Here is a 15,715-nt window from a genome sequence, read left to right as displayed (position 1 = left end):
CCAAGTCTTTTTCCCCAAGACCCAAGTCTTTTTTTATCTGTTTGCGAAACGTGGGAACCCCAAGCCCGAAGGAACATCCCTGGTTTGAGGAGAAGGGTTAAAGCCAAGTTATACCAGAAGTGCTTTACTTGAGGGCTGGGCTTGGGTGTGCTTTTTTTTTTTTCTTTCCTCTTTTGGACACATGTAGACTCACCATCCGGCAGCTCCCCAGCTGGGCTGCGGCAGAGGGTGCTCCAGCCGTGTTAGCGACCTGCCCCAAACCCACAGCCGCTGCCGAGTGTTTGTGGGAACAGCCGGCAGCTTCCCTTGTCTTGAGCACACCAAGCCAGAGGTGAAGCCAGCAGCGATAAGAAACCCCGGGTTCCACAGCCCCGTCATCCCCCTGTGTGCTGGGAGAGGCTCTCGCCCTGCTCCCAGCGCCAGGTCAGAGCGGGACACCTGACGTGAGAAACTCACTGTCCCCAAAAGCGCCCTCCTGACAAAACAGCGGCTGTGAGCGGGGCACGGCTGGGCTGAGAGCGGCTCTGATGCAAAGCGAGAGTTTCATAGGCTGGCAGCTGGCGAGGCGGCCCCCGTGCCGGGGGGGTCACAGCCACCCCTGGCAAAAGGTCGGTCGGGGGGTCAGCAGCTGACACGAGGTGGTGGCCACCATGGTGCTTCCCGCTCCTGCCACTGACCCCCCATCGTCACCTCCGCGCTGCTCCTGCGAGGGGCAGGATGCCATGGCGGAGGACAAAAGTCCTCCGCGGCGCAACCGGCCTGTTTGTGATGCTGCTGTGTTTTGTGGGAGGAACATTTTATCCTGTGGCCTCGGTGTCCAGTCAGCGGGTGTGTGCGGGGCGGCCGGCGCCATGACGCCTCGTGCTGTGATGCCTGGTGCCAGGCGGCGTGAAAGCTGCTGTGGCTTCTCCACAGCTTTCCTGAAGCTACGGGGAGGAGCCCGGGGGGCAGCCCGGCTCTCAGTCCCCGGGAGAAGCCCACCAGCTGCCCGCGGCAGCCCCCACGGGAGTCGTGCCCCTGCGGGGTGCCCTGTACCTCCGGCCAGGTGGCCCCGGCTCCGCTCCAGCACTCCGCCGCACTCCCGCTCCGGGTTTTCAAAACTACTCTAACTTCAACAGGCAGGCGCTTCAGCCAATAAAAAGCCGCAAAGCGTCAGCACAGCGTTCGCTCAGCGCTGGCGGCCAATCCTCATCGCCCGTTGCCTATATCCCGCCCTCCGAGGGCATGCTCTGCCGACTATTGCCTCGGCCTGGCGGCCATATTGAGTGTGGCAACAGGCGCGTCTCCGTCTGGGGGGGCTTTTCCTCACCCCCTCGCCCCTTCTTTTGCGCCGTCCGCACCGGGAAGCGCTTAAGCGCGGCGCTGCCTCACCCGCGGGGCCGTTGCGGGCTGCGGAGCGGCTCCCGGAACGTAGCAAAACCGTGTGGTTGCCTCACGAAGCGCTCTCGGCGCCATCTTGAGTGTGGCACAGTCCCCTCACTCTCCGTGCCGGTGCCCGTTACCCCGCGGCGGCCGGAGGGACTGGGGGGGTCCCCGGTACCCGCGGGCGGAGGGTTCCGCGGCCCGGCTGTCTGCGGGGGGGGGCTGCGTGTGCGTGTCAAACCCTGAACTCGCGAAAGGTGTGCGTGTGTGGGCGGACAGTCGGCCTGGCTGTTGTTTTTGTTGTTTTTTTGTTTTGTTTTGTTTTTAAATTGTCAAATAAGCAAACCGGTGGGAAACCCGCATTTCAGCGCGGCCCCCCCCCCCGCCGCCCCTCCCCCGCTCCCCCGGGGGCGGTTGTTGTTGTGGCACAAGTTTCCGCGACGCCGAGAACACGGCGCAGGCCGGGGGTGGAGGGAGGGAAAGGGACCCCGGCGGCCACCGGGGGGACGGGGCTCCCCGCACCCCCCACTGCTCCGGTACTGCCGGGCGGACGCCGTTCCCCGGACGGGGGTGCAGCGCCGGTTCTCCTGCATTACTATGATTATTTTTAACTCTTTATTATTTTTCCTGCCCTCCGCGGGCGGGCGCGCACGCCTCCCGCCCCTCCGCAGGCATGCGGGCTGGCTGCGGCGCGGAACGGGAGGGGGAGAAGCGCTGGGCTCCTACCCCCCCTGCCCGCCGCCTCACACGGCGGGGCGGGGCGGAGGCGGCGGGGGCGGAGGCAGCGCGGAGAGAGGGGCGGGCAGAGGGCGGGGGCTCCGCCGCCCACCGCCCCGCGCCTCGCCCACGCTGAGACCGGGCCCGAACTCATCGCCGCAGTGTCGGCGGTGCCGGCTCCTGCCGCTTTAAGCGGCCGTGCCCATTGTTTGCGCCGCGGCCAATGGGCGCCGGCGGCCGCGGCGCGCGCGGCCAATGGGCGCGGCGCGGGGCAGCGCGCGCGCCGCCCCCGGCTCTATAAGAGGGCCCGTGGCGCCGCGTGAGTCCCCACTGGCTCGCGCAAAGCCATTTTGCCATTGTTCTGCCCGCGCCGCCGCCCGCGCCGCCACAGCCCCGCACGCCCCCGCCATGTCCGACACGGCCGTGGACACCAGCGCCGAGATCTCCGCCAAGGTGAGCCGCCGCCCGCGCCTCGCCCCCCGCTCGCCGCTGCTTTCCCCCCCCCCCGTATTTTTTTCCTAAGCTTTTTTTTTTTTTTCGCATTTTTTAACCTTTTTCCCTTTTTAATTTTTTTTACCCCATTCGCTTTCCCGCTTGTCTTGCCCCCGCCTTCCCCCCCCCCCCTCGCCCCCCGCGTTGAAGTTGGCGGCGGGGCTCGGTGCGGAGCCGCCGCCGCCGCGCTCGCTGTGCGGAGCAGCCTGCGCCGTTTCTTTGTCTCCAGCGTGCGGGAAACGTGCTCGCCGCCCTCGCCGGTGCTGCGAGTCTCGCCGCGCTGGGCTCCGCGGCCCGTGCCTCCCGGGGACCCCGGCGGCTGCGGGGCCGTCCCGCCGCGGAGGGGCTCGGTGTGTGTAGAGCACGGTTTGCGCCCCGGCCTCCGTCTCCGGTGGGGGGATGGCGGCGGCGGGCAGCGCTCGCCCCATTCAGCCCGCTGCGGGAGCTTGACAGCCCCGTCAAACTTGGATCGCGCTCGGCGCCGTCGGTGCGGGGGGGGGGGAGCGCTCCGAAACGTGCACAGGAGGGTTGGGGGGGCGGAGGGTAAGTGACTGTTGTGGAGTTGCTCCCTATAAGCCGAGGGGGTTGTGGATGCTATTTCGGAGTTGCACCTGGTTGATGCGGGGTGAATGGGGGGCAATTGCTGTGTCGGTGTTACCCCCGGAGAGGGGGGGGCAGTTACTATTTCGGAACTGCCCCGGATGGGGGGGGTGCTATTTCGAAGTCGCCCCCGGAGGCGATGCGGTGGGGGCAGAGGGCTTTGCCGGTGCTGCCCCCGGAGGCGGGGGAAGGGAGCAGTTGCTATTTTCGGAGTTGCCCCAGCAGTAGATCCCGCGGTGGAACTGCCCCGGCTGCGCTTGGGCAGCGGGGCTGGGGGCTTCGGGTCGAGCTCCTTGCAGCGGGATAACTTTGCGAGTCGGGGATGGGAAGCGCCGGTACCGGTCGGGAGAGACTCTCCCGGGAGTCCCCGCTGCGGCTCCCGGCGCCCGCCTTTGTCTGCGAGCGGCGGCGGAGCGTCCCCCGGGGGCGCCGGGCACCCGGGCGGGCTGCGCTCCCGACCGGGCCGCGGCGGCGGTGCGCCCTGTCGAGCCCGGGGCCGCGGCCGCGTCCTCTCGCCGCTGCCGGGAAAGTTGCGGGAGGAGACTCGATTCGACCTGGGTGGGTGAGTGGGTTGAGGGCGGCCGTGCCCGGGGGCCTCATCACCCCGCTCCTCGGCCGGCACCGGGTCGTGCCGCTGCCGGGGGAAGCGGGGCTGGCGGTGGGGGGAAAATTCCGAACAAGGAGGAGGGTTTACGAAAAACAACCAACAATACGCCGTTTCGGGCAGATTTCGATTTCACTTCTGTTTCCCGCTCCCGCAGCCGTACCCCCCCCCCCCCACTCCTCCGCTCCGGGGCCGCGGAGCCGTCCCCGGTGCCTCCGGTTCTCTCGGAGCTGGGGAGCGACGAAGCGGGTCGATCCCCATCCCTCCCCGGGGGAACGGGGCCAAGTTTGCCGTTAACCTTCCCCTGCCCTTTAGAGCGGTGGAAAGGGGGGCCTCGTCCCCGGCTCGCCCTCCTGGGACGTCGGGGATCCGTGCTGCGGGGCGGACGGAGGCGCGCACGGCCGCAAGGTGACCCTCCCCACACACACGCACCCCCGGTGGCGGGGGCAAAGCGCGACGCACCGGGGCCGTTCGCCCTCGTCCCGCCTTGCCGTCCGGCGCGCTCTCGGGAGGCGGGGAAAGGGCGGTGGGGATCCCGCCCCGCCCGGGCGGTGGCTCCGCTCCGAGCGCCGCCCCCGGCTGCGCCGCCGTGCCGCGGGGCGCCCACCACGTGCGGCCCTGCCCGCGCCGCCCCCTGGGAGCCGGAGTCCTCCGCGCCGCCCCGGCCGGGACTACACTTCCCGGCAGCCCGCGGGGCGCCGGGCCGGCGCGCTGGCGAGCGGCCAATCAGAGAGGCGCGGAGAGTGGCGCGCGGTTTGAACGGCGGCCGCGCGCGTGGCGGCGCGGGGGCGCCCCCTGCCGGCGGGAGGCGGCTCCTCCGCGCACACGGGTGGACGCGGCTCCGGGGCGGGGGGCACCGGGGTCCTGCCCTCTCCCCACCGGGGTCCTGCCCTCTCCCCACCGGGGTCCTGCCCTCTCCCCACCGGGAGCCGCGGCTGAGCCCCGGGAGCGGAGCAGGAGCGAAGGTAGAGCTCCCAGGGCAGCTGGCGTATGACTAAACACCATCGCTATTTTATGGACAAACAGCCTTGCCACACCTATAATTAGAGGCTCTGTCAAAGCTTTGGAGCTAAAGCAGCCCTGCCGCACGGACTCCTGCTTTGGAGGCTGCTGCACACATCTGTTTGTATTGGACCGGGCCTGGGGAAAGAGAAGCTGTGGTCCTCTCTGCAACCCTGTTGAGAGCACAAACTTCATGACCTGGCATCCTGATGGTCGTTAAACTGAGAGTGCCTTTGGTACAGGAAAGGTCAGGGCTGGCGATCTGTCCAGCTAAAGTCCCCGAGAATGAGTTGTTCCTTCACCGGGAGAATCGCTTACGTTTTGTGAACAGCTCTCTTTGAAAAGAACCATTGGGCACAGTGAGCCATGGAAACTCTGACTGCCTGATTCGCTCTGTGTTTAAGTTAGGAAATGCTTTGTCGCCCTCATGCCTGATCTGGGGCAGTGGCTGCCGAAAGAAGCAGCGCAGCGGTGCCTGAGGGGTTAAACGGTTGTGAGCGGCCTCTGGGGAACAGGGGACCAGGAGCTGCTGATGGTGTGAAACTGGCGGAACTGGGCGGTGTGGGGGAGATGGCCTGGGATTCGTCTGTGAGCACCGAAACAGGAGGGAGCTCGTGTTTTTGTTTCACCCCCAACTCCCAGGATGCTGGTTTGATTGGATGAGGTTCGATCAACAGGTGTAGCCTCCCCAAAGCTCACTTCCAAGTTAAGTCCTTCCTCAGTGTGCTGGTAAGCTGGGTTTAAATAACCTGGTGGTCTAAAACCTCTGCGCCATCTCACCTAAGCGCAGCCTGTGGGGTGTTGGAAATCCTCCCAAAGCAGGGCTGTGCTCTCGCCCCGGTTCCCACGAGGAAGTGACAGTGGTGACAGTGGCTCGGCGGGAGTGAAAGTGCCCGCGGGGAGGGGGCAGAGCAGCGGAGGAGGAGGAGGAAGCTGCCAGCGAGTTTTAAACAGCTCACGGTTGCCGCTGAAGCCGGTGGTGCCGCTGGCCCCGGGGAAGGGCCTCTCTGCTTTCCTTGGCTGCGGAAACGCTCCTTGTGCTGCAGGATCTCGCTCCAGCTGATGGAGGAACAGAAGGGAAGGAGGATGCGAGCGGAGATGCCAGTGTTAAATCCAAGCGCTCTTTATGCGGGAACATAAAGTTGGATCCTCTCAGCCTGTTTGCCGAGCGACTTGGCGTGACATTTTGACAGTGATCAATAGCAAAAGCACACAATCTCCTGCTCTCCTCGCGGTGGAGATTTAAACTGAACTAGCCAGGAGCAGTGTAAAAATAGACCTTTTTAAAAATTTTTTTCCCCCCCCACCCCATCCTGTTACACTTAAAGCCACGGGCCGGATCCTGGAGTCTCCTCCCTGCTGCTGCGAGAAACACCAGGCGTGTGTTCTTTGCTGAATGATTTTCCGCGGGCAGGGCAGACACCGCTGTCTCTGCTGACGGGCGCTGGGGTTTGTTCCTATTGCGGACATGGGGGCGGCGGAGCCCGAGCGTTGGCCGGGGCTGCCGGCTCTCCGTGGCGTTGCAGGAGCTTGCGTGGACTGTGCTAAGATGGGCAATCAGCCAGTGCTGCTGCTGTTGAGCATACGCAGGCGGCCGGCTCTGTGTGTTTGGGAGCTCCGAGGTGAAACAGAGCGCTCTCTTTTTTAGATAGCTGCTCTCCCGGCGAGGCTCATTTGGATTAAGGTTCGTTTGCCCCCATGCTCTCCTGTTCCCAAGGAGGAACCCGAACGTGGCGACCAAATCGCCGAGCAAATCGCTGTAGAGAAACCAGCTCCCGTGTGCTCTCAGACTGTGTTTTTCACGCTTAATCTGCAGCTTTTCTGACCCAGGCACCTGGAATTGGAGTGACTTCTCTGCTTTTCTGCTCCTTCCAGGATCTAAAAGAGAAGAAGGAAGTTGTTGAAGAAACAGAAAATGGCAGAGATGCACCAGCCAACGGCAACGCTGTGAGTATGGCTGAGATCCGCAGGGGGAGGCAGCCCTAATGCCAGAGCTGCCTTATTTTCCTCCCCTTTCTTGCTTTTGCGGTGGTCTTGTCCCCAGCCCTGCTGGAGAGGGGACCCCTCCAAATGGCAGCACTGTGCTGTGCAGAGCCCTCCAGCCTTTGGGGCTTCGAGTCCAACAGACATTTGGAGCCTGCGGGCAGTTGGTTTGTGCGCAGAAGGGAAGGCTGGGCTCGAATCCTCTCCCTGAAAGCCGTGTGAGGCTGTGTCCGGGCTGCCTGCTTCCCAGGCGCTGGAAAAGGAGAGGAAGAAAGAAAAAAGGAAACAAAAAAAGAAACCCCAAACCCTACGGTTACAGTGTTACAATCAGTTGAGCAGGGGAAACACATTGTGTACAAGTAAACCCGGTTGGTTTCCTATTTTTAGCACTCCGGGGGAAATTCACTCTGCTGCATTTCTGTGTGTCACAAGAGCCTTTGCAGTCTTTGTCTTGGCATCAAAGCTGCAGCTCCGAGTTACTCTGGACTCGATCCTTCGTGCTGCCCGTGTCGTGCGGAGGTGGGCGGGATGTGGGACGCGGGTCTGGGGCTCCGCTGGGCTGGTGCTTTGGGCAGGAAAGGGGACGCACGCTTCTGCCCAACAGCTCTTCCCCCTCCTCCCTTCCCTGGTGCATTTTTTTAAGTGATGTTTTGTCTTGCCAAGGAGAACGATGAAAATGGAGAGCAGGAGGCTGACAACGAAGTAGATGAAGAGGAAGAAGAAGGTGGTGAGGAAGAGGACGAGGAGGAAGAGGGTGATGGTAACTTTCTTTGTTCCCCCCACCCCTGCCCTGGCCAGCGGGCTCCCCAGAGCACCTGCCCCTTGCCACTGCGGCCGGGGAGCTCTTGCCAGCTGGGCTCAGTCCTTCCTTGCTCACCAGTGCTACCAACACGGGGAGTGAAGTCAGCTTTGAATCCATTCCAGCAGGCTGAGGGCAGATTCCTTCCGTCCTCCCTCCTCTGGCCAGACGGCACCGTACGGCCGCGCTGAATAAGCGCATTAGCCCTTCTGTGCGAGTCGTAAAACCTGCCCTTGACTCTTGCGATCGCAACTGCTGCTGCAGATGTGAGTTCTGGTCGGTGGGACGGGGACAGCCCTGGACGGCCGTGCCTTGGCACGAGGGATAGGTCACCACGCTTGTTCGTGGAGCAGCGCGAGCTGGCGCTGATCCCCTCTCCATGTGCAGCGGGCAGGGGAACCTGCAGCGCTTCCCCGCTCCTCCAGTGGGAGCGGGCGGACTTGCTTTAATCCCGGCCTGTCCGCGGTGTCCTGCGTCTCCCTGCCCTCCCCTGCTCCTGAGCCGGCCCAGCCTGGAGGTGGGTTTTGGCAGCAGTGACCAGAAATCCAGCAGTGACTTGCCGAATCACTTCTCACCCTCCCCACTATTATTTTTTTGTTTCCTCCCCAAGATCTACTTGGATGAATAACATTGTTTATTTTTATCACTCGTTAAGGCTGGCAGAAAACCATTCTTGTTATGCTGAGATGAACTTGAGGCGCTTGATTAGCTGTTACTAGGTTAATCCCCTGTGAATTTGGGGTTTATGTGCTGACCTACTAACCTGTGGGTTAGTTTTGGGAGATGGGGACAGGGCTTGAAATGTACCAAGTGTTAGGCCAGTGCCAATTTGGATGGTGTAAGCAGGTAAAGCTGCCTCCTTTGGGGTCGCGCTCCGCTCTCAGCAGCGTGCTGTGTGTGCCCTTTGGTGGGGGAAAGCTGGGAATTGTGGCCCTGTTCATACTCAGGATTTTAACCCCTGGGGACAGGGCACAGTGTGGTTATGTGCTGTCCTGAGCTCATCTACCTCCAACCCTGCTCCGGGGTGGTAGAGCGAGGAACACTCGCCTCTCCCCGCTCACCTGGGGCAGGAGGGGGATGCAGCAGGTGCGTGTGTGGAGTGGAAGCGTTGCTTGGATACAGCTGTGACAAGCCCGGGGAGCTTCGTTCCCGCAGTGCCAGCCCCGCTCTCGCCAGCCTGCCGAGCGCGGACACGGTTTGGCGGGCGGTGCTGGAGGTGCGAGCACCTTGCTGGGATCGTGCACGGGCTCTGTCTGTCCGCGCCCGCTGCCCTTGAGTGATCCCTGCCCGAGAGCTGCACCTGAGCCGCTGAACGCTGCGGGAAAGAGATTTAAAGGCAGCGAGTGCAGCTTGCATCAGCTTTTTCCCAACCCTCGAGGCCAAACTTCATCCTGGAGTTTGACAGCAGAGGGGAGCTTGAGGGTGTATTTTTCTCACCCTTCTCCCCATCCCATCTCGTTATTTGCTTTGCTTAAAGCAGCTCAAAGAACTAAAAATGCTCCCAATCAGCTTGTCGCTGTCACCTGACCCGCCGGCCGGCCTGGTGAGTGTGGTGGCCGCCGGGGTGTTGATCCATCACCAGGAGCTAATCTTGGCCCTTCCCGCCGCAGGGGCCGCGCTCTGGCTGAGCACACGCCGCGAAGGGAGGATGGGCTGACCTTAATCCCCCCGGCTGTCTATACGTGTGGCTCGTGGCGGTGGTTTAAAGCCAGCTTACGGGCCTTAGCGCTCTAAGTTCTAGTAGGGTCTCCTGTTACACAAGAGGTTTGTCTCGGCAGCCGAGAGGTTGTTCCTCCTCCAGGGCCTCCGGTCTTGCCTCTGACCCCCCAAAACTGGCCGACTGTGGTAGACTTGGTCGTTCTGATCCACTGGCCTACTTGAGCTCGAAGTGGGTCAAAGCCCAGAGCTCTGCTCATCCTCTCTGACTGCAAGATAACTTGGTAGCATTTGTTTGCTGTTCTGATAATTAGAAAGTGTTCTGACTCAGAACTAATGCGTTCTGGCTCTCTTAACTCATTAAAGATGGACTAATAGCTGCGAAGGGAAGCAGAAGTAATCTGGAGCAGTTAGGCAGAGCAGCTACTAGGTAGTTTTTTCCTTTTTTTAATTTTTCCTGTGATTTCAGCATTCATGCTAGGTGCTGCTTTCGCTGTCTTGTTGCCTGTGGTATAAATGCAGCGTGATCCAGGCTCAGAGCTGCAAATCCTTGTTTCCCCTTTGGGTCACATCAGTTGGAAGGTGCCCCAAAAGCAGCCCCTGTTTCTTCAGGCACTCACTGTTCTGCAATGGGGCACTGGGCATCACCATGGGGGGGGGCTGAGCCAGGATTAAACCCAGAGGTGCTGGGCCCCTGCGAGAGGATCTTATGGTCCTGTCCTTGTCCATGCAGGTGAGGAAGAAGACGGCGATGAAGATGACGAAGCCGAGGGAGCCACAGGCAAACGGGCAGCTGAGGATGACGAGGTAGGGAAGACCGGCCAGCCCCTCGCAGCCACCCTGGAGAGTTTGGGGGTGTCGGTGGGGCTGGGCTGGCTCTGGGGCTGGGATGCAGTATCCATGCGCTCCCTGTGCCTCTCCGGGGACACGTCCCCGTTCCGTTTATACACTGGCCTTGTTAGTGGGGTGTTCGCTCTGGCTGTGGGGAGCCCTGGGGTGCTCATGTCGGGGAGCTCCCCGAGCTGGCTGCGAGAGACCATCTTGCATGGGGGAGAAACAATTGTTGCTCCGTCCATGAGCAGGAGAGGGACCCAGAGCCCTCTCTCCTGCCTTGACGCGGCTCTCACCAGCCCCCCCATTCCCCATCCCCTCTCCTAACGCCTTTGCTTTCGCCCCCCAGGATGACGACGTCGATCCCAAGAAGCAGAAAACCGATGAAGATGACTAGGCAGCAAATTATTATTATTATTGTTTGTTTTGTTCTGTTTTTTTTTTAAATAAGGAGGAAAACAACAAAAAAGGCCAGCGCGTCCTCTTCACCCTTGGGAGCCCCCTTCCCTCCCAGTGCAAGCCCCTCCCCACACACCCCCCTTCCTCCCCCCTCCGCCGTGGTCATCCTCACCAAGTAGAGTGAACCCCGTCCCTGGCCCCCCCGGCGCGGCGCTGCCACTCAACCAACATACGAAACGATTCGCCCGTTAGCAGGGAGAGAAAACCCCCCTTTCCCCACACACCCCCTCCCCCCCAAGCACCAAAACTTCAAGGCCCTGCTTTCTTTCTTAAAAGTACTTTAAAGGAGAATTTGTTTGTATTTTTTATTTACATTTTATATTTTTGTACATATTGTTAGGAGGTCCGCCATTTTTAAGTGATCTCGGATTGACCAAAAGGGGGGCTTTGAAGTGTATATCTCTCTTGTTACCTATCTCTGACTTTACTTGTGGTGTGACCAGGCCCAAACCATTATCTCAAAGGAGAATAAAACAAAACCTTGTAAAAAAATTAAAAAAAAAAAAGACAAAAATGCAAAAAAAAAAAAATTTACAATCTTATTCTGAGCATTCCAGTAACTTTTTTTTGTGTATGTACTTTAGCTGTACCATAGATCGTGGTTTGTATGAGGTGGCAAGGCCAAAGATAAAAAGGTTTTCTTTTTTTTTGTTGGTTTTTTTTTTTCTGTCTATGAAGTTGCTGTTTATTTTTTTTTCTCTTTTTTTGGCCTGTTTGATGTATGTGTGAAACAATGTTGTCCAACAATAAACCGGAATTTTATTTTGCTGAGTTGTCCTAACAAGGCTGCCTCCCAACTGCTGCTTTTTGGTTTAGTTTTCATTTGTTTTGGTTTATTTTTAGTTTTATTTTATTTATTTATTTCTCCCCTCCTTTACCTTCTTTCTTTTGTTTTGCTTTGGGCTTGGGCTGTGAAGAGAGTTGGACGGAGGGTAGAGGGGGGTGCGGGGTGTTGATGGGGGTGCCTGGGGGATGTGGTCCTGCTGGTGTCTGCAGTGTGTGGCTGTGATGTCCCCTGTTGGGGGACATTTCTCAGGGATGTCCTTGGGGGAAAAGAGACCCCCAGGATCATAGAGTCCAACCATAAACTAACTACCACTAACCCATGTCCCTAAGAACCTGTCACTGTGCCCACAGCATGGCCTCTGCACTGTCCTGCTGTTTTTTGGGGGGGGGTATTGGTGGGGATGAGTTAGACTGGGAAACCATGGGAGATACAGGCTAAATGGATGTGAGGTGGGATGCAGGGTGCTCAGCGATCCTGTCCATCTAGGATCAGGTTTAGGGGTTGCATTTGGATGATGTGGGGATGAGGAACCAAACCCCACAATCATTGCACTGTCTGCTGTGGGTGGGTGACCCTCTGGTTTTGGGATGGTGGGTGCTCAGGCCACACGGGTGCCTCTCCTTTGGCTTGTTCACCCCTGTGTGCTTTGACAGTGCCCAGTAGGGACTGAATTCAGCCAGAACTGCTCCCTGGGGATGCTCCAGCCCCCCCCAGCAATTCCTGGGGTGCCACCTCATGGAGGTTTGGTGGTGGGACCCTGGGGTTTGTTTGTCTGCTTTAACTAAACCATAATGCTGTAACTTAACCCAAACCTCTGCTGCTTTGCTCTTAACCTTCCTCCAACTAATTTTTCCTCCCTCCTCTAGGGCATTGGAGCCCGGAATAGCTCAGCCTGCTTTGCCAGGTGTGTGGAGACCGTTTGCAGGAACCCGCCTTGTATCTGCCTCCCAACTCCTTGTCCTGGCTCAGGCAGGTCCCCTTTCGCTGGCCTGGGCTGTGCTGAAGTCAAAAGCTTCACCGTGTGGTCTCGTTTCCTTCTCAAGCTGCAATCCCAGCGGTTGATGTTGAGATGCTGCGGAGTGATCTCTATTTTATGTTGTTTTAAAATAAAAGAGGAACCATCGTGCATTTAACGCACTGGCTGTGAGGGTCACAGCTCCTGATCCCCTGGAGCAGCCAGGTCACTTACTCTGTATTTACACCGGCGGCAAATAAGCTCAAAATCTGGTTCCTTGTCCTTAATTATCCAACTAATCACAGTGCTGGGTGATAGATAGCTTATCAGATTTACCGCCTTGCTTCGCGGGCCGTATCCAGCCCTGCCTCTCACCTGCCTGGGTGCTGGTGGCAGGGCTGGAGGCCAGCGCCAGGTTTGATAAGCAGGTGCTCTGATGTCCCCGATGGGATGTGACAACACGGGAGTGGCAGACAGCGCGGCTGTCACCGGGTGTCACCGTGCGGCTGGGCGCTGCTCTGTTGTGCTGTGCCTGCGTCCCCCCCATGGCTGCCCCGTGCACCGCGATGGGTCTGACGGTGTGATCGACCGTGTGCGGTTCGAGCTGGTGCTCGTGGATTTGCGAGGCAAATTATTCAAATAAGCTTCTGCAGCTGAGGAGCTGGGGGGAGCAGGCTCTGCCTGTCACCCAGATGTGGGGACCCTGCATTCACATCTGGGGAGATTTTGGGGGAGCAGTGGCCTCACTGCCCCCCGATACAGAGCAGGACCTGTCCTGCAGCCCCCCAAAACCTGTGAGTCTTGGGTAGTAGGGTTGTCTTGGGTGTGGGGGATGCACAGAGCACTGGGGGTGAGGAGAGGGCAAGGTCGGGTGACCCCCGAACCTCCAGCTGCTGAGGTCCCCATGGCCACTGGGGATGGAGAGGCCACCCCCACTGTGCAGGGCAGCCGGGTGTTCCTGCACTGCACCCCTCTTGGCTGGGTCCTGGGGGTCTGGCAGCCCCCCCCACCCCATGACCCCTGGTTGTGCTCCCACATTTTGGGTGCAGAGGGGACAGATGTTGCCCCCGCTGCGGAGCAGGGAGGGGACGGCTGAGACCGGGCACAGCTCAGTGCATGGGCCACCCCGGGGAGCCCCTCCCAGCCCGACCACAGCCAATCCCCGCACACCAGGACAGCCTGCCAGCCAATCCCACACTGCCACCTGTCCCTCCCTGCCCCTCCCACCTCATGCTGCCTCCACCAATCACAATCAAGCAATGCCCAAGCCTGACCAATCTCAGTCTGCCACCTGTGCTTACCCCCAGCCAACCACGTGCTGCCACCTGTCTCAGCCTTCACAGCAGCTGCCCACCAATCACAGGGTGAGGGAGACTGTGCTCAGCCAATCCAGAGCTGCCACCTCTCAGCTATCCCAGCCAATCAGAGGCAGCCACACCCCACTGAGGGGTATAAAGGCCCCTGGGCGCTGGGTTTCTCCCTGCCATTTGAGGTTGTCCTGGGGGGTGGTTGTTGGAAGTTCCTGCTGCTTGTGTGGTTCTGGAGGGGGTGAAGGCTTGAAGGTGGCTTTTCATGTCATTTGGTGCTCGATGCCACGTGGGGCCTTCTGGGTGCAGCCAAAATGCTGCAGGGATTGCTCAGCTGGATGTTGTCTTTGGATGAGGACCAGGAGCAGCAGGTCCCCCCCAGCAGGAGAGGGCTTGGGGCAGTTGTGCCAGCTGAAGGCACCTCCAGGGATCTTAGAAATGGTCTCCCTGGTGAGCTGGGCTTGTGACCTGGGGGGTCCCACCTGCCTCTGGTGTGCAGAAGATGATCTCCAGGGCCGGGCTGGTGCACAGCACTGGAGGTGAAGAGGATGTGGCCGCTGTGTGCTTCCAGGCGTGGTGTCGTGATCCTGGGTCCCTCACCTGGAGCTCCACAGGTCCCACGTTCAGCTGCAGTGTGCGGAGCAGAGGTGCTGCTTGTTCTGTTCCTCCTCTGCAGGTGTGACCTCTCTGTCACAGGTGATTTGAACCCTCGTCGGAGTGCTGGTCACGGTGGTCCTGGAGACCATGGAGGCGAGTGGCTGAAGCTGTTCTGGGCTGTGCTGGCTCACTGCTGAAGATAGCCCAGGAACCTCCCGAATGTAGCCATCAGTAGAGCTACTGGGTGCCTTGTACAAGTCTGGAAGGACTCAAGCCTTGCCGATGTGAAGAGGTGACCCCTTCAACCAAGGACAACCCTTCCCAAGGCCTCTGATGTGGCTGGATCTCGGCTGGAGCAACAGTGTCCTGCGAGCGGCTGAACAACGAGCTGAATTGAGAGCAGCTTCCACATGGTCGTCTTGAAATGTGGTGCCCTGTAGAGCTGTGCTACCAAAGGTCACAAGCCAGTATAACCAGTGGGGGTGAGCCTGTGCCCTGTGGGCAACTGGGCTAGGTTTGGACCAGGAGACCCATCTCCAGTCCTGACCTCTTGCCTGTGGTAGGTTAGGACCTGTTCCATCAGCTCGAGCTTGTCCTGCACCAGCCGTAGCTTTTAGTTATCCTCCTCCAAAGTTATTCTTGTTGCATCTTGACAACCTTCATGAAATTTGGAGCACCTTGAAGGCTTGGTGGAGAACCTGCCTGTGGGGAATGCAGGACTTGGACTCCACACTGGACACAGGCTGGGGGTAATGGTGCAGTTTGTGTCTGGGCAAATAATTGGCATCTGCTTAAGCGATGGAGTGAAATTGCCTGCCAGGCATGGCTCCTCGAGATCACAAACGCAGAAGCGCTTCTGGGGCATTGCTGCTGAAAATAGACATGAAGAGCTGTTCCTCTGGCAGAGCAATTGCCACCCAGCTCGGTGTGAGGGGGCCCAAGGGAGCAGCCCCCTCGGGAGCAGCTGGGGAGGCCTGGGGCCCTTGGCCAGCCTTGGTTGATCCCACGGAGCAAAGATGCATCTCCGAAGTGGCGAAGGGATGTCTGTGCTTGCTCTGGGAGCTGGCTGGTGTGGGCAGGAGAGCCTGGCCCATGCTGAGGAGCAGATGTGGGAGATCCAGCTCCTGTCTTGTCCCTGGCTGTCACATGCCCCACAGCCTGTCTCCCTCGGTGAGCTCTGCTCCTGGACCCTGACTTGGTAGCTGGGGGGAACTGCTGGTCCCCAACCCCGTGGAGGTCCTCAGGATCTGAAGTGCAGCTGGATGCTGATCCCTGCTGCCAGGTCTCCTTGGGGCCACCACCCCAATCCTTCCCTGCTGTGGGGTGGGAGCAGGGCTGGGGTGCCTGTGGCTCCTCTCGCACAGACACAGGGAATCCTCCATCCTTCCCTCAACTGATGGCTGCTCCGTCTTGTCAGGCTGAGCAGATCCTCTCCCAAGGGCAGGAGAAAGGACTCTGGGTGATGCTCAGCTTCGCATACCCCAAGGAGGACCCTGGCCCCCTCATAGTGCTGCACCACGCGTGACCCGGGAGGAGATCTGGGAGGAAGCGAGTCCCACACTTC

General features: G+C 60.0%; 1 protein-coding gene across 4 annotated transcripts; it reads left to right on the top strand.

Annotated features, from left to right (window-relative positions):
- The first annotated feature begins 2,376 nt into the window (after positions 1 to 2,376).
- Positions 2,377 to 11,289, top strand: PTMA (prothymosin alpha). Of its 4 annotated transcripts, none has more exons than XM_082057357.1 (5): positions 2,377 to 2,532; positions 6,653 to 6,724; positions 7,427 to 7,520; positions 9,949 to 10,022; positions 10,396 to 11,289. In XM_082057357.1, exons 1-5 carry the CDS (start codon positions 2,488 to 2,490, stop codon positions 10,441 to 10,443), a joined length of 333 nt encoding a protein of 110 aa, XP_081913483.1. In that variant the 5' UTR covers positions 2,377 to 2,487; the 3' UTR covers positions 10,444 to 11,289. The 4 variants fall into 4 exon arrangements, with proteins under 4 accessions (XP_081913483.1, XP_081913484.1, XP_081913482.1 ...); XM_082057358.1 differs by having other exon boundaries at positions 7,424 to 7,514; XM_082057356.1 differs by having other exon boundaries at positions 7,424 to 7,520.
- The last annotated feature ends 4,426 nt before the right edge of the window (positions 11,290 to 15,715 follow it).

Source organism: Streptopelia decaocto (genome assembly GCF_964273445.1).
Source record: "Streptopelia decaocto genome assembly, chromosome: 6".
NCBI classification, from domain to species: Eukaryota; Metazoa; Chordata; class Aves; order Columbiformes; family Columbidae; genus Streptopelia; species Streptopelia decaocto.
The sequence above is the reverse complement of the archived record's forward strand: the minus strand, read 5'-3'. Positions and strand labels throughout refer to the sequence as shown.

Excerpts from the sequence above, each read along its gene's own strand:
- PTMA (XM_082057356.1), top strand. The coding sequence starts at position 2,488 with ATGTCCGACACGGCCGTGGACACCAGCGCCGAGATCTCCGCCAAG. Across the intron at positions 6,725-7,423 it reads CACCAGCCAACGGCAACGCT|GAGAACGATGAAAATGGAGA; the intron begins GTGAGTATGGCT and ends TGTCTTGCCAAG. Across the intron at positions 10,023-10,395 it reads GGGCAGCTGAGGATGACGAG|GATGACGACGTCGATCCCAA; the intron begins GTAGGGAAGACC and ends TTCGCCCCCCAG.